Source organism: Lepisma saccharinum, chromosome 16 (genome assembly GCF_977018435.1).
Source record: "Lepisma saccharinum chromosome 16, izLepSacc3.1, whole genome shotgun sequence".
Taxonomy (NCBI): domain Eukaryota; kingdom Metazoa; phylum Arthropoda; class Insecta; order Zygentoma; family Lepismatidae; genus Lepisma; species Lepisma saccharinum.
In genome coordinates this window covers 12,139,677-12,162,534 of record NC_139244.1, presented here as the reverse complement: position 1 = coordinate 12,162,534, position 22,858 = coordinate 12,139,677, and the positions used below count along the sequence as shown (strand labels likewise).

At 36.0% G+C, this 22,858-nt stretch overlaps 1 protein-coding gene across 6 annotated transcripts in view; it reads right to left on the bottom strand.

The window, feature by feature from the left end:
- The window catches only part of PKD (serine/threonine-protein kinase D3), a 436,529-nt gene that overhangs the window by 2,898 nt on the left and 410,773 nt on the right, over positions 1-22,858 (bottom strand). For all 6 annotated transcript variants that reach the window (XM_083137685.1, XM_083137689.1, XM_083137686.1 and 3 more), the window contains 9 exons: positions 22,550-22,611; positions 14,989-15,112; positions 13,616-13,748; positions 12,110-12,313; positions 10,434-10,544; positions 8,911-9,179; positions 5,634-5,817; positions 2,992-3,174; positions 1,141-1,226 (listed from right to left, as the gene is read on the bottom strand). In XM_083137685.1, coding sequence (XP_082993811.1) covers positions 1,141-1,226; positions 2,992-3,174; positions 5,634-5,817; positions 8,911-9,179; positions 10,434-10,544; positions 12,110-12,313; positions 13,616-13,748; positions 14,989-15,112; positions 22,550-22,611 — 1,356 coding nt within the window. The remainder of the gene's footprint in view (positions 1-1,140; positions 1,227-2,991; positions 3,175-5,633; positions 5,818-8,910; positions 9,180-10,433; positions 10,545-12,109; positions 12,314-13,615; positions 13,749-14,988; positions 15,113-22,549; positions 22,612-22,858) is intronic.

Genomic DNA, 22,858 nt, shown 5'->3' with positions numbered 1-22,858 from the left:
TATTCACCTATCTGCAAGATCAGCCAATAAACTCTGCAAGCTCATTGCATACATACCCATGGACGTCTGTAGGATTTTGTCCAGGGAGGGGGCAAGCAAGGTTATTTTCCAGGGGAGGTGGGGGACAAAAGAGACACATTTTCCCCCATAGTAGTGATGCCCCCTCATAAAACACTGTCATTTTTTAGCAACATGCTCTTTTCAATTAAATATATCTCGGGATATACATTTGATCATCTCATAATATGCACCCATCTTTCCTCTTTACAATGAGCTCAAGAACGCTTCTGTATCTTCATTCGTTTCCGAGATATACTTAATTGAAAAGAGCATGTTGCTCAAAAATGACATTTTGAACAACCCTCATATAATTTGTAATAATCATATTTCAGCAAAATCCGTTCACAGGTATTGGTTTTGGAGAAAAGCAAAGTTGTGTACCAAATATCATCAAAATCGGTGACTATGAGGGTCAACTCCTGCCTGATTTGACATGGAATGACCCATAATTTTTAGGTAGACATTCATTTATCAGTAGGGTTCGGGCATGTCCCTCCTTCTAGACGCCCATGTACATACTTCATTGACATCACTGTGGCCACCTTCTCATGGGGAAACTACGTACCATTGTCAACACCTAGCCCATTCCTTAGACATTTTGGAAACAGTTTTGTGGAATGACCTTTGGAGGTCATAGTGTATTACTCCTGATGCTATCAAAATGCTTTCCTTTCAATATTCCCCTTACTTTCGGGTAAAGGAAATAGTCATTGGGGGCTAGATGTGGTGAATAGGAAAGATTTTTCAAGCTAATTTTTTTTACTAGGTAAAACAGTATCTCGCAGACCCCTCTTTGCATGCTTCTTGGCAAGTCCTTTGGCAACAATTTGTACGTACGCACGCGCGCGCACGCACGCACGCACGCACACGCACGCACACGCACACGCACACACACACACACACACACACACACACACACACACCCCTATGGTGGTAAAACAGTACTTTTATCTCTCAGATTCAGTGTTACTTTTCCAGGTGCAACCAACAAAGTGTTCATGTTATATTATTGGTAATCGTTAAGACTAATTCATGCTTTTATTAAAGTAAATGGCAAAAAAAGAAACAATTTATAAATACCTGTAGCCAAACATGTGATAAGGACTTATCCACTGTGTATCTTTTCCTTTGTTTCACTTGCAGAAGATTATTTATCAAATCAATAGCTAAAAAATAAAACGAAAATGTAAGAATACAACTGTAAGAAATTACCACTACACAGAAGCATGCCAGGCCCATTGGAAATGGAGCATTTGCTTCCAGTGACCCACCTCATGATAAAAGTTATTTAGCATCACTTTTCTGCCACTTTTGGCTAATTGAAATGAGCTGGCAATTCTAGACTCCTGACATTCAGTTGAATTGTTGTTTTAAGTCCACTTTATGCACAGAAAGGCTAATCGGGACTGGACTTACAGTTTAAATTGGGATCCGAACCACTATATGCCTCCACCTGGTATCGAACATGGGATCCCTTGATTGACAAGGCAATGATGTTACCACTACACCATCGGGGAGGCTCCTCCCTTCCTTATTAAATTCAGTTATTCACAATGCTGACTTTTATTTTTTATTTTTGTAAAATCAGTAAAAGTGCAAGCTATAAACCTTATGAAATGTGCCACTTTATGTGAACAGGAGTGACCATTCATATGGTAGAAAAAAGTTGTGGATTTTCTTTTGAAAAGGGAAAAGATATTATAATTTTAATATTTGTTAAAAAACATGTAATTAACATTTCTGAAAAGTACTTTCTTACTTAACGTGCTCTGCCACCAAGCTGGCATAAGATACTTTCTAAAATAAGAGGTTACTTAAAAAGGATGAAAAATAAAGTCAAGCTAAATAAATAAACACACAGGCAAAAATTTTGAATGAACAAATTTTGGAACAAAATTGACTTAAAAACAAATATGCAGTTTTCTTCATTAACACTGGGGATGGGCCAATATGAAAATTTGGTCAATACCGATATTTTACTACTTCAATATAAAATTCCAATTGATTCATTGACCTTAATAAATGTATGCTCCCACTTGAACCAAGGTTTTAAAATGTACAAGAAGCTGCACATTAAGACATATACTTTAAAAAGAGTACACAATGGATATTATATGTTTATGTCCATAAAAATTATAACAAAATCGCACAGTATTGCACAAAATTGCAAGATATTTATAGACATATCGGATCGGTAAAATTTTGGGTAATTTTACCGACACCGATATGCCTGTATTGGCCAATACCGATAGATAGAAGCACATATTTTTGGTAAATAAAAAGCAACATTTCGGTACTAAAATCAAGTAAATTTCAGGTTCAAAAGAGGTAAATGAAATAAAATTTCGCTGTTACAGCGGTGAAAAAGCAGTATATAAAAAGACATTTTTGTTTTAAAATGTGAATATAATCCGAAATTTGATTTAAAAACTACACATACTACACAAAATAAACATATCCCTTCTAATAGCACATTTGTGTTGTTACCAGAATATTAAGTTTATTCCTGTATATAGGGATCCATTTTTGCTTCTCAAATATTTACAGCAGAATTAATCAGTTTTCCGTGAATTGCATAACACTTAAGATAATTCTGACTTCAGAAAGTGTCGCATCAGTAAATAAACTCTAAATTTCATGCTTAAGAGTTTATTTCGCATTTTGCAGTTCATTTCGCATTATTTCGTGACAAAACAGTGGGAAAATGCACCTCACACCTTTCAGAAACATCAAAAATTAACATTAAAATGTGTTATTTCACATTTCGTGTTTTCGTCAAAAACTAAATATGCATGCCTCTACCGATAGAGTACCAGTTAATCCGTCCCATCCTTAATTAAAACAATAGATCTCTTACAGCGAACTTGCAATGTGAATGATTTACTCATTCGCAGTACAAAAGTAGCACTTGTTGCCTTAAATATTACATACCATCAGAAGATATTTCTTTCCATGGATTTGGCGGGTACATAAATGCAGCATTCTGAATCTGATCGTTGATATCTTCATCTTCATTGAAAGGAAATGTTCCACTAAGGCTCACGTATACAATGACGCCAACGCTCCACATATCTAACGACCTGTTGTAACCCTTATTGCGAAGCACCTCAGGTGCTGAAAAAAAGTAAAAAAAAATAATTTCATTCCAATAACTTGTTGATATTTTTAATCTACAAGACATGCATTTTACTTGTTTTTCTGGTATGTTTAATAGTGTAAAAATTGATGTTCCTATTTTCTTTTTCATAATCTCCAGTGATTTGTTTCACGATTATTTCTTTTTCTTTTTCATTCAGAGGTATCAAAACTTAAAGTTAGCAGTGTCATTGAGATAAAACTAACTTATTCTTCCCACTTTAGTTCAAGGTGAAAATGTGAAGCTATTGAAAAAAGGGGGGGGGGGTTATCCAACTGTCTTCAGGAACCAAGCAATAATCAAAACGTGATACAGTGGAACCCTGATTTTTAAATTTTCAGAGGACAGGTAGGGGTTACAAAGATAGAAAAACTTAGGAGCACCAAAAGAGATAATACAATAAGAAAGAATTAGTAAACAATCTACTCCCCAAAAGTCACATACTGGTAATCCTTCCAGATGCAGTGTCCCATTGGACACAATGTAAACTCTTCCCCTGAAAGATTTCTGCCCTCTTGAACTTCCACCTTCAGCCTCTTGCGAAGCTCTGTCTTTCTACGAGGGCAATTCGGAAAAAAACCTCCGTTTGGTTATCAATGACATACATTCGTAGATACAGAACTTGTATTATATACATTTGAAACTTACAACATGACATTACTTTTCAACATAATCACCATTCAAATTGAGGCACTTGTCATAACGTTTTACAAGGTTTGAAATTCCTTCTGCAAAAAAATCTGCCGCCTGGGAATGAAGCCACCTGCTAACAGCATCATGAAGCACATTGTCATTGTCGAAGCGGTGCGATGCAAGCCACTGTTTCATGTGCCTGAAGAGGTGGTAGTCGCTCGGTGCCAAATCTGGGCTATAGGGAGGATGACCAAAAACATCCCAGTGGAACTGCTCCAAAAGTTCTTGAGTACGTCCAGCAGTGTGCGGGCGAGCGTTATCGTGAACCAACACCACACCGGAAGTCAGCATGCCCCGATGCTTGTTCTGGATGGCTCGTCTAAGTTGTCGTAATGTTTCACAGTAGACTTCTGAAGTGATGGTCGATCCACGCTCCATGAACTTCACTAACAGTACACCTTTCACATCCCAGAAGACTGTTGCCATAACCTTTCTGGCAGACAATGTTTGCCGAGCCTTTTTGGGTTTCTTTGGTGAGTGTGTATGTCCCCACTCCATTGATTGCTGTTTGGTTTCAGAGTTCACGTACGACACCCAGGTCTCATCGCCAGTCACAATTCTGTTAAGGAATTGTTCTCCTTCTTCGGCATAACGCGACAGAAAGTCCAAAGCAGAGCCCATCCTGTTTTTTTTGTGCTCCTCCGAAAGGAGTTTTGGAACCCAACGAGCACAGAACTTGTGGTACCCCAACTTTTCTGTCACCACCTCGTACAAAACAGTCCGAGAAAGTTGGGGAAAGCGCAGAGAAAGTTCCGATATCGTGAACCGACGGGTTTCACGGACAGTTTTGTCCTCCATGAGTTCGTTGCTGACTACAGATGGGTGCCCACTTCTTGCCGCATCGTGCACGTCGGTTCGTCCATCTTTAAACATGCGACACCATTCACATACGACACTGTCACTCATCACGTTTGGTCCATAAACATCACACAGTTCGCGATGAATCGCAGCCGCCGAAAGATTTTTCGCACACAGAAATCGAATTACGGCACGCACTTCACATTTGGCGGGCTTTGCTATTGGAACGTTCATTTTCAATTGTTGTAACGGAAGAGTGAACTGCAACACAACCTTCTCCTTCCACTGCTCACTGTCTACTGGACTACTGCACATACTGCCACAGGATTGACGTCGCTCCTCCCGGACATTTCTCGCGCATGCGCAAATTGAGGGTTTTTTCTGAATTTCCCTCGTACCTTCATGCTACCAACCACTTCCTTCAGAAAATCAACAACCATCCACCACTGCCCCCAAACACCATTCTTGCTACCACTGGTGTCACTTTCCCTTACACCTGCATCCCTCATTCCCATTGCCTCTGCTCCATAGAGTTCTACCTTAAGAGCAAATCTCAATCCAACAATCCGAGCAACAATTTCTAGACCCATATTGTCCTTACCCTTTAGCATGAACAAACTCTCTCATTAACCTTCCTAACCCAAATCCCAACCCCTCCACGTGACTTTCACTTAACCCCACTCTGCCACTTGCACATTTCGACAAGCCTGGCTAAAGAACCACATTCTTTTGTACACTCCTGTTCACATAAAGTGGCACATTTTTTAAGATTGTACAGTTAAAGCATGTGCCACTTTATCTGAACAAGAGTGTACAAAGTAAGTGTACACCCTGTTTGTCCTACATCCGACTATGCAGTCCACAATGGCCAGCTTTGAATCCAGTTTTAAATACATACATTGCTCTAACCGTAACCACACAAATCTATGTATGGATAGAAACTTACCAAGGTATGCAGGTGTTCCCACAACAGATCTTCGGAATGATTTCTCCCCAATGATGCGAGCGAAACCAAAATCACACAACTTAACCTGAGGGAAGTCGGAATCTGAAGACAGCAACACATTCTCCGGTTTCAGATCACAGTGAACAATGTTTTTACTATGCAGGTGCTTCAAGGCAATTAAGATCTGTTAAGAGAAAAGACACAAATCAGATAATGTTCAAATTATGTCTCCTTATGAAATTGTTATGCACAATTTTCATGTACAATATGTGAATTTCACATGCATATAATTTACTTACCCATACTCTCACTTCTTCTCTTGAAAACATTAAGCTTGTTTCTAATAGAACAATATTAAGTGGATAGTATTAAATGTTGTACAGTGTTGGAAAATGCAACCGACACAGTTATATTCACAAATAAGTAGTCATCCTAACGGCAGGATCAGAAATATATTCATTTGATATGGGTCGAATACAATATTGACATTAGTGCAAAATGAATAATATAATTAGGGTGAAGCTGATACTACTTTGAACTAATATGACTGCCAATACTCTCACCGAATCTCACAGATACAGATTCTTGAAAATTGTAACAATTCAAACTAGTTCAGAATATTTATAAGTCTTAATATATAAATTTCCCATTGCAATTACAGATCTTTGTTTAAAACATTTTTTCTTGTATGTTCATATTGTTTGCAATGTAAAATTATTTCTCTTGTAGTCTACGGTTATTACAAGCATAAAAACAAAGTTTTTTGTTGTGGTGTTTCAGGATTTGATTGATTTGGTGCTTTTTACAAGCATAAAAACAAAGTTTTTTGTTGTGGTGTTTCAGGATTTGATTGATTTGGTGCTTTAAGTCTACTTTATGCACAGAAAGGCTAATCGGAACTGGACCTACAGTTTAAAGTGGGATCCACCTGCTCCACTGGGTATCGAACCCGGAACCCCTTGATTACAAGGTGACGATGCTACCACTGCGGCATCGAGGAGTGTTTCAGGAGAACATATGCTCCCTTCATCAGACATTTATTTTTAGTTTGATTAAAGATACAGTTATAACAATGGTTACAATTTTTTAACAAAAAAGAATCAGTTATACAATGGATGTTGTCAATGTTACAATGTTGTAATACAGCAACTTAACTGTGAGAAAAGCAGTCTGTTTTATTTTTTATTTCAGATAAAAATTTTGATCATATTTTTTTAAAAATTATGAATCCCAAGTATCATCAGGCAATTGAAAATCATGATGTTCACATCAAGAAAATCTGTGAAAGCAATGATGATTTTGAATTGCCTGATGATATTTGGGATTCATAATTTTTAAGAAAATGTGATCAAAATTTTTATCTGAAATAAAAAATAAAACACACTGCTTGTTTCACAGTTAAGTTGCTATATTACAACAATGTAACACTGACAACATCCATTGTATAACAGATTCTTTTTTGTTAAAAAATTTTAACCATTGTTATAACTGTATCTTTAATCAAACTAAAAATAAATGTCTGATGAAGGGAACATGTGTTCTCCTGAAACGTCTCAACGAAAAACTATGTTTTTATGCTCGTAATAACCGTAGACTACAAGAGAAATAATTTGTTTAAAACTATTCATGATTTCACATGATGTAATCATTTGATCACAGAGACCATTTATCTCCACAATGTTGTTGCAAAAACAATGAAAATTGTGCATTTTAGACTCTGCAAGACACTTAGATTAGGGAAAAGTACTGTTCAATATATACGATTCAATTCCAGCTGGATACTTGCTAATACATTGGTATCGATATCAGCTCAATCCTAAATATAATATATGTGCATCTGACTTTGAAGATAAAAGATTATGATACAAGGGTTAATTAATTTTAACTAGACCACATATATTCTTAACACATGCTCTACATTTCACACAGTGAAATTTTATGAAAAATGTATCTGAACACATTTTTTTATTCAACTCAGGTGGTAAATAAACATCAGCTTTACCATATCATCTACATCTTGTTTTGTCTACTCTAGGTAGTCAAAGACGATAGAAAATTGTGGTAATCGAGGTGTACCATAATTTAGCCTTGACTAAATGAAAATTCCATTGAGGGTCAAGGTCAGTGCATTGAGTGCCATCATCACTGATATCTGTCTTTCTACACATCTTTTACCTGACTGACAGATGGACGGACATGAAACGCATACTTATGCTATTGCCATCTCTACTGCCACTTGCATTTCAAATGAATATTCTCAAGTTTCAATGAGGATGGTAGCACACAACTTACAAGCTGGTGGTAGACCAGTAACAGAAAAACCTTGCCCAGCAATAAAATCAATTCAATTCAAATTAGCAGAATATCAACTACACAGTTGCATCGATAGTGTAAATCCATGTTTAAGTTTATAAATACAGTACACTCTTTTTAATTTGATCTCATTAACAACATTAGCCACTTATTCTAACTTAAAGAAGTTCGTGATTTTTGTTTGCTTTTGTTTGTGTATTTGTACACAGGTAACATCATCTTCAATTTCATTCATTGTGTGAACCAAGTCATCACTAACTCTTCACTTAATGGTTGATTGATTGATTGATTTAGATTATTTTACTTCGCGTTTTGTGCCTCTTGGCTAATTTGCGAAGATGGGGATGAGTGATGAAATGATGGAATTGATGAATGGACATTCACAAACAACCAAGCCCGAGCAGGATTTGAACCCGGGACCCTTGGCATCGCAGCACGATGTGCTAACCACTCGGCCACAGGGTCCTGCTCTTCACTTAATGGAAAGAGAACCTGCACTTTTTTTCTCTAATCTGAAGCTAGTATACACACCATGCTTCGACACTGAACAACGTATCCTGACTAAGCACAACTGACAACTGAGGGCAGATAAGAAGACTTTCACAAATCATTGGCTAGTTTGGGTTCAAGGACAAACACCTGCATGCAAAAGGGGTGGGAAATCCCAGGTTATTGAGAAGGAGGAGGAGGCTGCATACCAGCAAACAGAAACTTTATCTTCCCGATGGCAATCTCTGGATAGCTACCTTCGAATTATCCAAATAACAACAGTGCTTGAAGTGCGGGAAGACAAATTCAAATTACATGTGAATTTGTAACATATGTTTTAATAGGAATTTCAAGGAGAATAAACATCTGTTCAAATTACCCAATACTTAATCGAAGTTCAAATTAAAAAGAGTATTACATCACATTTGTTGTTTCTGAAAACATGAACAAATATTTATTTCATTCTGATCCATACCTGAGTTATAAGAAACTTGGTTATCCTTTCTGATAGACGACCCCTCTCGCTCGACAAGATCATCTCCAACATGTCTCCTTTCAACTTCTCCATCACCACAAAGATCCTCTCGGGTGTTTCAAACATCCGTTCCAAGTTCACCACACCAGGGTGAGACAGGTTTTGCAGAATTGCCACTTCGTTCTTTAGCTGAGCCTCCTGTTTCGTAGGGAATCGTAACTTGTCGATCACTTTCACAGCCACTGCACGACCAGATTTCCGATGGACACCTGAAAGGAAAAATCTTGGCATTGTACACAGTGACAAAGGGAAGTCACAGGAAAAATAATAGCTCTTATAACATGCTGGTTTTATGCTTGGCACCTAGCACACTGTATACACATTGCGTGGGCTTTTTACTAGAAAGAAGTTATGAAATTTTCACCAATAGTGAAACTTTACCAATATCAATAACCCATATTCTAGATAAGCACTGAAATTTTGGAACTCCCGCCAGGAATTGAACCTGCTAAAAATTCAGCCAGATAGTAGTTCATTTATAATTGTTGAATTGTTGTTTTAAGTCCACTTTATGCACATGTAGGCTAATTGGGACTGGACCTACAGTTTAAAGTGAAATCTGAACCACTATGTGCCTCCACCACACATTTTGTTTTTTTAATGTTTTAACATTTTCAACCTACACAGCTTAAGATCGTGTGCGGGGTACGACGATACAGCAAAATTTTCCATAAAGTAAAAGCTACTTATTGATTACCAGAGTAGAAATATTATCAGCATTTTCTTAATACATCAGTATGTCTGTACTGGATGAAACAGACAATACAAATCTCTACAATCATGTGTTAATTATTTTTGGATAATGGGGGGATATATGGAGGCTAGACCTTAATTGTTTACAAACACTCAACAATTATCTGGGGTTCAAATCTACAATCATTGACTTATGCTTCATTTCAGGGTAATTTTAACGAAAATCTCAATGATTTTTTTTCCCCAGGAATGGAAAGCTATAACAGAGTTAATTTGCACTTTACATAAAACTAGAAAACAGTGGGTGTTCTTTATTTATCATCGCACCAATGCCAAAACCACAAATGTGCAAATTTTGACTCTTTTACCTAGTGCAGTTTCTGACTTTTTTTTGTTTATATTTTTTTTTACGGTAACTTATATGATGTAATAAACAGCCATGAGCGGGTTGATACTTTACTGATGACAACATTTACCAACATAAAGCCTGTTTTTATTTTTTTCAGGATATTGAATATTAAAATGTTTTTATCTAAAAAGTAAGATTTAGCACATTCATGGCTTTGGTGGTGGTGCAAACACTTTTCTTCTAGTTTTATAAAGAAAGCAAATTAACTACGTTTTGATATTTTCAGAATATGTTGTTAATGTTAATGTGCCAAAAAATTTAAACATTTTGAAATGTAAAAGGTAATTCAAAGATTGAGTACATGTAATGAACCAGAAATTGGGTGGATTAAAGAAATAACAATTGGGAAAACAATGAGTACCTCCATAAACAGTTCCAAATTGTCCTGAACCTAACACTTCATCCGCAAATATTTGATACAGTTGGCTGATATCGGTAATTCGCTCTTCCTTCTCACTATTTGCATCAGATTCTGAAATAAGAAGAACAAGTATGCATTTATCAGAACATTGATTGTTTTAAATATTACTAATTTGGGTTCTACAATACACAGGTCTCAATATTTCCATTTCAAGATTATTCATGACAACGAGAGAGAGAGAAAATTAAATTCTTGTAGAATAATTGAAAATTTGACCTGGTTTATCACAATTCTTATTTATTGTATATACAGGGTATCTATAAAAGAACTCCTGGGTTTTAAACAATCATAGTGCGCAAATGGTATTACGTAACTCAGGTTAGTTAATTACTTTGAAATCATTAGCTCATCAACTTTTATTCAAGCTGTTTGGAGTTTATTCCAACAAAGGTTCGCAATGCTGTGCAACGTTGACCTTGAAGTGGCAGAGCCGAGCCGAACACAGTCAGTGCAGTTCAGTGAAATGGTGATGCCGAAACAGAAGGTGCAGTGTACGATATGGCTTGTAGAAACTGGATCTCTTATTACTGTACAGCGGAACTTTCGATGCGAGTATGGTGGTGTTTAGCCTTCGGACAAAATCACTCGTCAATGACTTAAGGCGTTTAAAGAAACTGGAAGTGTGGATTGGAAGAAAAGGACCTATTCCATGACCTCCAAGAAGTCTGGACCTTACTCCCTTACACTTTTTACTATGGGGACATGTGAAGAACATGGTTTATGCGGAGAAAATTCAAGATGTCAACCATCTAAGGCAAAGAATTCTCATCTGTGGCAACCACCACCCCCAGACATGCTGGCCAGGACGTGGCAAGAAGTCAATTATTGTTTGGATGTGTGCCATGCTACAAACAGGGTACACATTGGAATTTACTAAATTGCAAACAAAACTTGATAACATTACCTTCAACAATATGTATTTACTTTTTCCTGAGTTTCAGTTTTTAATAAAATATTTAGCCTCAAAACCCAGGAGTTCTTTTATATATATATTTAATATATACCCCTATTAGATATAATAAAAATAAAACATCAATGCAGTCTATCAACTTCAAATTTTCTGTCAGTTTTAATATTTTTTCATAAAATTTCCCAGGATTTCCCTTCACGTAACAACACTGGCTTTGCCACGGCCAGAACAGATACAGGAAGGACCAAGCACCTTTTTCCCACCAATTTTGTTTGGAGCGTTGGAACTGAGCGTGTAGGGCACAGGCTTTCAAAGAACCACTCGCCTACTTTCCTGTTGTTTCCCTTACCCTCCCCGAATACAACTGGGATGGAAATCAGAACGATCAGTGGCGTACATAAACTTAAAATGTACTTAAAATCGGGCTTAAAAGTCTGTTTTAATAGTTTACATAATACATAATGAGCGATTTCTCATATATGAAAGCTAAATGTACAAAAAATATATGAGAAAAAGTTAGTTTATTGGTGGTAAACAGGGTAACCCCCGCTGACCACTAAACTGACAAATGGCAGATGTCAGTACATGGGTGTGACAACATGGGCTAGCATTAACTGAAATCTGACAATAGTGAATTTCACAAGTAGCTCACTTTATACAATGATTTCTCTCGTTCAGAATGGAAAAAAGCAGCAAATGTTCTTACCTTGGCTGTACGTGGAAGCCTGTGATGTAACGGGCATCAACGCCTGCCGAATGGCAGTCTCCCAATTTTTCGCCAAGTGAGCGCCAATTCCACTCTCCGCAGAAGGTAGAGGAATGCTGGAAGTGTCTTTTTGACCGAAATACGGATCTTCCCCAACGTAATAATCCACGTTCGCAGTTCTCAACTCAAAACAATGCATAACATCTGAAAGGAAAATAATGAATTGTTAGATTTCACATAGTAGTACATATTTAAAAAAAATTGCACACACTTCCTAGACACGCTTATTTCATTACAGAATGTATATCATGCAATATCTATGTGTTTTTACTGTTCTTCAACTGTATTTGGTTTATTCAAGAACAACCAAGAATAGAAATCTATACACACTCCATGCTGATTAGAAGTTCAGGATTTCTAGAATGCAACCTATTATTACTACTACTTGCACAATTATTTTCCCAATCAGAAATCAATCTCACAGACTGTTAGAAAACTCTTATGTTATTACGTGCAACAAAAAAATTATAGAACTATTTTCAAGATTGGAATTTATGGATCTTAGTATAATTGAGGGGTTCAAAGCACAAGTGTCGTAACTCCATTCAAGATAATTTTGAGCAAATAGGCACATTTAAATAACTTACTATGTTTAGCTGTTGTAGAATAAACATAGTGGTCCTCTATGAGCAAGAATTTGAAACTTAGGAGAAACTTACTTCTAGCACTGAAATGTTGATAGTACTTTATACTTCACTTCTAAGTTTAATTCAAATTCAAATTCAAATTTTATTTATTGAATGGCGAGGTTCAGCCTGCGACTGTTCTCCAACCTAACACATAACTACATTTTCACGAAAAGAGGAGTTTTATATATATAAGGAATTGAACATATTAATTGGTACTCTATTTCTATCGACCAATATAGGCATATCATTGCACCTTTTCTATGGTAAAATTAACAATAATTTTACTGATCCAATTCATCCATAAACAGCATGTAATTTAGTGCAAACTTTTGCCATTCTGTAATTATATTTATGTATATAAACATACCAGGTGTTTCAGAAATAATTGACGGGTTACTTTTGAAAAGTAAGTCTAAATATGTAGTTTCTTCTTCAAAGTTAAAATCCATTGCAGACACATAATGCAATTACAAACACTAATTAATGAACCATTCCCATTCTTCAAGGAACATTTGCAATTTTATGGCAGACCAGTAGAACAACAGTTGGTAAATTTTATAGTGATCCTTTACCAGTATTAACAAAAAGTTCATAACAGCCCGTCCCACGCACAAGTAATTGTAGGAATTTTAATATTTAAATTGTTAACAATCAATGATTAATAATCACTATCTACTGATTACTCACTGCCATCTTACTAAAATTATTAGCAAAAATACACACAAAGCCTTAACATTGAATTCATATTTACGACCTGATATTTTGTCATAGCACTGTTCTAATCCCATAATATTGTTATTAATTTGTTTCAACTTACCTCCGTGACCCACACGTGCTGTCTCGACAGCCAATATTTCCGACAGGGGTATTTCTTTGTAGTATTTGCTACCAGTATCGCTTTGAAACAAAGTTATGGATTTCGTGTCCAAACGCCAGTAGTGCCGTTTTCGCTACAAAGAAACGTAACAAGATAAGCTCTGCTATAAATTTTACCCAGCTTAAGATATGATAAAGAGCATGTATGACTTTTGTTTCCTTGGGGGAAATCTACGGTAAATCTTACACACCTAGCAGTTAAATCTGATTCTTTTCTGCTTTAGAAAATGCACGCTGTGTTTCTTTATATGGACATTAAAGTATGTGCATGAGAAGTAAGAGATTGTTCCAAGAACTAGTGGTGTATTGTGAAAATTTCACTTGGTTATTATTTATTGTATATACAGTTGAACCTGAGTTATATGTATGTCAAGGTGAAGAGAAAATAATACATATAACTGAGGATTACTTTCAAATTAGATTTATATACCATATCATATCATTATTAAAATACTGTAATTGTATATATTTTGAGGAACAAGATACAGTATAATACAGGTTATTTCTGTCATCAAGTGGTAAATTAACGAATCTAAAATTTGATTCTTAAATACATTACATTTGCCACTTTATTAGTGAACACTTTGAAACTGAAATAAGTACTAGTACTGCAGTAGGCACTATAGTTTTAGTGAACTAGAATTTTTAATACTGAACTTAAACATCTTTTCACTTTTAATGTTAACATGGAATCTCTCATAATATTAATATTGTCACTAAGAAAATTCACAAATTGTTCAATGTTCAAATGTAACTCAAAATATGATTCAGTAGGCCTACATAGTTAGAATTTAAACATTAGAGATAGATAGATTCATTTTGAACTTGACTCTGGTTTAAAGAAATCAAACATTTTGGTTTGTTTTCTAGCAACTTGTTGAAAACTCGCCTTGTGTTTTTGTAACTACAAGAAATGTATACTTCTTTGATACTGTTGTAGCTTGGTTACATACAAATCAACAGTATTTTATGAAAATTAGTATGTATAACACCGAATTATGTACAAATGCATTGCATACAAATAAGGTTTAATTAACATGTTTTTTAAATTATATTCTGTAGAGACCTACAGTAATTTACGTATAAAGCAGAATTACACAGAACTGAGTTACTTATAAAGCAGTCTCAACTGTATTTATTATATATTAATTACATATAATAGAAATAAAACACCATTGCAGGCATGCAGTTAAAATAAAAACTTCAGTCTGACAACTTTAAATTTTCCAGCAATTTCTATTCATGAAATAAGTTGGTTTATAGTCGGTAAACAAAACAACATGGTAGAATATGCCCCAGCCGAGAACTACATACCATTCGATCTTTATTCGTGACATGGACCATCCATCCTTCCTTCAGAACTTTTGAACCTCTTCTCTTTGTGTGCTTTACGGATTGAACTATCCTCATCAGAGGAATGTTGTTGCTTGGTGTTGAGCTGTAAGGAAATGGAGAACATTACTAAACAACTAGGAAATGAATAACATTTAAAATATAACAGCATCACTAGCAGTGTTCCAAGGGAAAGAGGGAAGGGTTAATGGTATTTATAAAGGGCCGCCGTTAGGGGTGTGCGATGCGTACCTCCGCACAGGGCCTAGCGCTTCTAAATCAGTAATTCATTAATTTCTTGTGTGTGCAACTGAGATTGCATTCGAATAGAGGGAAGAAAAGGAATAAAAATATAATTCCTGTGTAATGAAAAATTCCACCATAACAAAGTTGAATTTCTCGTATTTCTGTGTGTCCATTCTTGTCAAGCCATCAGACAGAATTCGTCGACAAGGAACAGCAACGTATTTGTGCAACTTTCCTCGATTTCCTGTCTTATATTACTTCTCGACAGAGGACAGGAATCATAAAATGGTTATTTTTTTACTCTTCAAGCTGAGAGACAACAAATTTGAGGGTGCGCCACTCCGCTCTCTTGGAATTTACCATCTGACCAAATTGAGAAAAGCTGAAAAGAAGAGTAGGTATCTAGCCCCTGAAGGACCGACCGCTGGGTTCTTTTCATGTCCTCATGTTTACAACCGCAACAGGGCTTCTCTGACGGTAAGATGAAATTCCTTCAGTGTGTTTGGTACTCCAGTACTGCAATGCATGTAATGCTCTTGCTTTTAAAAAGTAATGAGTATGGGTGAGGATATTGATTTGATGTTTTAAGTCCATTTTATGCCCAGTAAGGCTAATCGGGACTGGGCCTATAGTTTAAAGTGGGATCCGAACCACTATGTGCCTCCACCGGGTATCAAACCCAGGACCCCTTGATTAATGGGTGGGGATATGTAGGCACTGAAAACTTCTAAAACAAGTAGGCAAATGAGCACCACAATGATAAAAACATGCACTTTTCTGTTCTTTGGGCTGATAGTGACGACGATGGTAGATGAAATTAGAAAAAGTTACGTTAGATAACAAAAAAACGACTTAAATTTAAGCATACCTATTACTGTGAAGAGGGCTCCGTGTAACATAGTGGTTAGTGCTCTAGCTTTGATGCGAGCTGTTTCGGTGCCCGTGGGAACCTCCGAAATTTTGGGTTGACCCAGCAACGTGAGGACAATTGAGAAGCTACTTGAAAAGATGTGGCAGTCTCCAGTCTCTAAAGCCAGATGGGATGTGCAGACCACGGTCACCCAAAGTAAAGTTACTTGGAACACCCTGGCCTCAGAGGGCTACAGATGTTTGTAGCATCATTAATGTGAAAAACTTCGAAATTATGGATACATTCTGTGCTTTTGCATCATTAGTAATATCATTCCAGTTTTTATTCTTACGATTCAAGTATAGAGTTACCACCAAAAACAAAAAAAAACAACTTTTTTTTTGTTGTTCAGAATTCAAGCAAACCGCAAATTACGTTTCCTCTCCCATGAAACTTTGTGAATATAGTTTAACAACTTGTCACAATTTGTAATAGTAGAGTAGAGAAAGAGACAAGGCAGTCATCTACACAAAAAATTGGTTAATACTTTGGTTGTAAATCATACATGACTTTGTCTGTTTACATTATTCGTGGTGTGAGGTGATTTGTGTGCTTAACTTAATCACAGTTTGTCTTTTATTTCAAATGCAAATTCTCCAGCCCACAAAGTTTGCAAGAAAATTTTCTCCAGGGCATTCTCATTGAGCTCTCTGGTAAGGATGTCAGTCATTGAGATTTAAGACATGAACCAACCTTAGTTGTCAAGGTGGTTGAGCAGTCAACCCCACCGAAAATTCCAGGTTCAAATCCTGGGCTGGGCTTCAGTGTATCATTTTATTTTATTGTGAGTATCCATAAATTTAATACAATGGTGAGCATGGGTGTTTGTTTCTCTGCGAGTGTTCCTTCTTCAATTTCAAGTAACCATCATTCGTGCTCATCGTTAGAATTTGCCTACAGAGGCAGAAAAGTGATGCAAAATAAGAAAAGCAGGACTAATCATACATTTGAGAACAGTCCTATTGCTGGCACAATCAATCATTTACCTCTTTGTGACTGCAGCACTCAGTTTGAAAGAATAATTTTCATTGTGTTTTCATTTGGGCTTTTTGAGGTGAACAATTCAGAACACAAGATTGGCGTCCATCTTTATTTAGTCCCTTATTGAGTGATATTCCAAGCATTTCAGATTTTAAATAGAGCTCTTAGCACTCTCGTGAAAAAATAAAGGGCAAATTTACAATTTCCTACCTCAAATTTGTTCTTTCAAACGTTTTGCTACTTCTTGTTGGGAGGAAACATGGAAAATAAATGTCAGGTCTTTAAAATTATATTTTAGTAGTTTCAACATATACTTGCGGACAGATTTGTTTCTCAGAAGAAACAAACGGATATAATAAAAAAATTACACAAGCAATTTCTCTTCAGGCCCGTAGCGGGAATCGATCTCCAGGGGGAGGGTGTCACGGGTTATCAGAGGGGGCTTTAAACAAAGTCCACTTTCAGAAGTTTAACAGTATTATATGCAGGTACATTATGTGTGTGTTTGTGTTAGGGGGGGGGGGTCATTAAATGAAGTTAATATAGGACACAGAAAATGTAAGAAATATGATCCAAATGAATATAGTTTTGTTCCCCAATATCTTGCACACAACCCTTGTTCCTTGAACATTCTAATTACTTCCCGCTACTTTGACTTCGGCTAGTAAATTATATGGACGAATGTGATATTTATTATTTTTATTCTGTGAATTTAGCCTATATGAAGTTTTGAGCAAAAGAATATCTAATGTCTACATTTTCACTCGTCAGTGCAAACAAATAGTAGTTTTACAAAATTTCAGAGGGGGCTGGCTATGGACCTGTTTCACTTTCTAAGCAGGCAGGTTTTCTGCAGCGATCTTTCATCCCTCTGATGTCAAACTTTGCAGCTCTATCCATTTCCAAAAAGGGACTTTATAAACAGGCTTCTCAAGGCAGGCAGTGAGCAGGTCAATGACCCGTGGGTTGGCATATTCCCCGCAGACGAGATAGAAATAAAGATCTGGAGATACTTTCATTTTTATTTTAAGAAAAGTTGTTTGCTTTGATGTCAGCTTCATCTACAGGGTGACATATTTTAATTTCAATGCTGATAAAAGGGGATACTTCGAGCATGTGCGTGGGTATAACAATAGATAATTACCTAAAACTAATAACCATGTTTGTTTAAGCGTAGAATGTTACGAAAAACGGAATATGTTGATATTTTGACTTTTCATAATACAGGGCCTCGCAGATTAGTTTGCACAGGCCCTCACGTTTCCTAATGGCAGCCCTGTATTTATATCACCCTGATCTTTATCTCAGATATGAAAAAGTTATGCATAACCACTTTTTGTAGATGCAAAATAATATTAGGGTTGACGCAAAAATAATGGTCGAATTGTTTGGCTTTGTGTTTTTCAAATATTTTTTTCTAACATATCTTCTTGACGTGAAGACTAGACGTGGATTTAATTGTGATTTAAAACAAAAACTAATAGCAATTAAACACCAACAGATTCATCTACAAAAATCATTTAAAATGCAAACCCTATATAGACAGTGTTTGCAAAGAAAACTAAAAGGAAAGGATGAGTCACAGGATACTAACATAGAATGGCAAAACATTAAGGAATCGATACTTGAAGCAGCTAATGAAATATTCCAACCCCAGAAAAAGAGAACATTCAATGAATGGTGGGACGAAGAATGTAGATTAGCTATAGATGAGAAGAATAAAGCAAGAATGAAATGCTTAAACATAAGAACAAGAGCAAACCAAGAAGACTACATACAAAAAAAAGGAAAAATGCCATAAAGATCTGTAAAAGAAAAAAGAAAGAATAGATAAATAATAAAATCAAAGAAATCGAAGAATTAAGTAGGAAAAATGAAACTAGGAAATTCTATAAAGAAATGAAATTTTTTAAGAAAGAAAAAATTTCAATGATTCTACTATGTAAAGATAAACAAGGAAAATTAATTTCAGAAAAGAAACTTGTATTGGAAAGATGGAAACAATATTTCAGCGATATTTTAAACAATGAAGAAACACATGACAATACCCACCTAAGAAATGTAAATCAGATAAGCTATGAAGAGATCGATGTCCCAACATATACTGAAATAATTACCATAATAAATAAGCTTAAGAATAACAAAGCTACAGGCCCAGACAATATCTCAGCAGAATTAATTAAAATGGGTGGACGAACCTTAAAGAAAAATATTTATGACCTTATACTTAAAGTATGGAATAGTGAGCAGATCCCAGATGACTGGTTGGAAGGAATAATTTGCCCTGTACTTAAGAAAGGTGATTGTAAAGACTAAGAATTATAGACCAATAACTTTGTTAAATGTAATCTACAAAATATATGCTATCTTATTGTACAACAGACTAAATGAGTTTGTAGAACATCAAATTGGTGAATGCCAAATGGGTTTCAGATCTAACCGATCAACTATAGACAATATTTACATGATACGACAGATGTATGAAAAATGTCATGAATTTAATATCAAGCTACATAATGTGTTCATAGATTATACCCATGCTTTTGATTCTATTAAAAGCTCATTAGTCCCTGAATGCCTATTACACTTTAATTTTTCAGTAAAACTAGTAAACGTGATCCAAATTCCACTGCAGAATACTAGGGCCAAAGTGAAAATTAATAATGATCTTACTGATCAGTTTCAAGTAAACTCTGGAGTGAAACAAGGTGACCCTTTGTCAGCACTTCTATTCAGCATCGTAATGGATGTGATAATATCCCAACTTGAAGTAAGAGGTAATATCTCTACCCGATTAAAACAGCTATCTGCCTATGCTGATGATATATTAATAATGGCAAGAACAAAGCAGGTCATGCTAGACACATTCATAATGTTGAAAAATGAGGCAATAAAATATGGTCTAATAGTAAATGAAAGTAAAACAAAATATATGAAATGTCGGAGGAAACCAAATAAAGAGAATAAACTAATAATAGACATAATGAGTATTGATAATATTGAATCTTTTAAATACTTAGGCTCAATTGTGAATACCAATAATTCAATAGAAGAAGAAATAAGAGAAAGAATTATAGCAGGAAACAAAGCCTTTTATGCAAATAAAAAATTATTACAAAATAATCTACTCTCAAAAAAATCAAAACTTAAGTTATATTGGACAATCATTAGACCAGTGACAACATATGCCTGTGAAATATGGGTCCTGAAAGATAGCTTAATACAAATATTACTAATATTTGAAAGGAGAATATTAAGAAAAATATTTGGCCCTCCAAATTGAGCGATGGCTCTTGGAGAATAAAAACAAATGATGAGTTAGACCAGTTGATTAAGCATAAGAATATAATTTGATTCATAAAAGCGCAAAGATTAAGCTGGTTAGGTCATATCGAACGATTGTCTAGTGAGAGAACAGTCAAAAAGATGTATAAATGGAAACCATTTGTCAAGAGGCCAGTAGGTAGACCTAAATTTAGATGGGAAGATGATGTTAGAAACGATATTAGAATAATGAAGATCTCAAATTGGAAGAAGGATGCCCAGGATAGAATTCAATGGAAGAAAATTGTTGAGCAGGCCAAAACTCATCAAGAGTTGTAGCGCCAAATAAGAAGAAGAAGAAGAAGATATCTTCTTGATTATATTGCTAGTTATGTAACATTTTAAAGCTTATTTACTGCTTAATCTACCTTGATTTGTCTCAATTTTAGGCTATTTACAATGACGATGTCAAAACAAGAAATATGTATCTTTCACTTTCATGAGATCAAACTTGGTCGCAGTGCCACAAAAGCAACTCGAAATATCACTAAAGCATGGCGTGAGGGAAGCGTTTTTGAGCGCAGGTGGTTTGAAGAATTCCTACGGGTGATATGAGTCTTGAAGATGAGGAGGGTTGTAGGCTTCCATCAAATCAAAGCTGACCAGCTCAATACGAGAGGATGCAGATGAAGCTAATTAGAAAGGTGAAAAGACTCGATAAGTGGGTGCCTCACAAATTGAACAAGAACCAAAAGAATCAACGATGTGAAGTGTGTTCTGCACTCCTTTTTCACAACAAAATAGACCCATTTCTCGAACGTAATGTGATGTGTAAAGATAAGGGAATCCTATATAACTGACAATGTTTCAGCACAATGGTTGGACCAAGACAAAGCTCCTAAACACTTCCAAAAGCCGAACTTGCATCAAAAGAAGGGCGTGGTGACTGTTTGGTAGTGTGCTTCCCTCATCATCCCCTACAGCTTTCTGAATTCTGGCGAAACCATCACAGCAGAGAAGTATTGTCAAGACATCGACGAAATGCACATGAAACTTCAACGTCTGTGTCCGGCATTGGTCAACAGAAAAGGTCCAATCCTTCTGCATGACAACGCTAGACCACACGTCGCACACCAATGCTGCAGAAGCTGAACGAGTTGGACTATGAAATTCTGCCTCACCCATCATCCTCACCAGACTTCTCACCAACTGCTTCCCACTTCTTCAACCATCTAGACATCTTCCTGTGAAAGAAATGCTTCAACAACACCTTCCGAGAGTTCGTTGACTCCGGAAGCCAGGAATTTTATGTTACCAGACATCCACTTTGATTAATAAAAATAAGCTTGAACCAAGTTACAGTATTTCAAAGTTGCCATTCAAAATCGGTCATTATTTTTGGGTAAACCTGATAAAGTGAGTTTTTTTAAGTGTTTTTTATTTTTCCTGTGATGTTTCATCCTGGTTTGCCATAACTTTTTCGAGCTTACACCAAGATGAACACACATACATACTCTCTTACATGGATAGTCACTCTACACTTCTTGTAGTAATCTCAGCATAAAATAAACCAATACAAGATGCCAGTGGTGGCAATTGGGTTCCAAAACCAGGGCAGCAAAGTGCAAAACTGGGGGGCAAAAACAGTATATTTCCCTTTTTGACAGAATATTTCCCTTTGTATACAAGGTTTAGCACAGTGCGAGGGTAGAAGTGGCAAAAATTGGGGGGTTGCCCCCCTCTCCCCTAACTGCCACCACTGCAAGATGGTGTAAATTAACTCCATAGGAGAGCAGCTCTTTGATGGCTAAGGCCAGGCAAACTACCTTTTACTGGTTAACTGATGCAGCAACTCTCATTACTGCTGTTGCCTGGAGTCTGCTACTATTGCAAGTTGCTCTCTAATATTTATTATGCTCGATAAATTATGTATTTTGTTTTTCATACCCATGCAAATAATAACAAACTGAGAGAAGTGCAAGTAAGAGAAGCTATTTACAGGAACACATATTGGACCAGTTAATATGACAAATTTAATAATATTTGAAATATCAATCAAGCACTATCTGCTAATTAATTCGTCCCACCTCTTAAATATACTTTAATATTGCTTAGAGTAATCAATAAAATGGATAGCCTTACCTTGCAGGGTGGTTTTTACCCGGTTCCTCATCTATTGTCTCCTCATGACCATGGACCAGATCCTGGTCAAAACACAAAGATATTAGCAAATATTATCCATTTGCAAATACTACTTTTATGTTAAAACATTTCAAAATAAATCTGTAACAACTACAGATGTTTCTTTGGCAATGCAACTACCAAGGTCAAAACTGGCCTCAATTTTCTCAAATATATGTGTGTATGTATGTATCTGTCAATATCTCTTTCCCTGTGTGGGGGGAGGGGGCACAGCCTTTGTGGAGAGTGTGGGCAATGCAATCAGCTGCT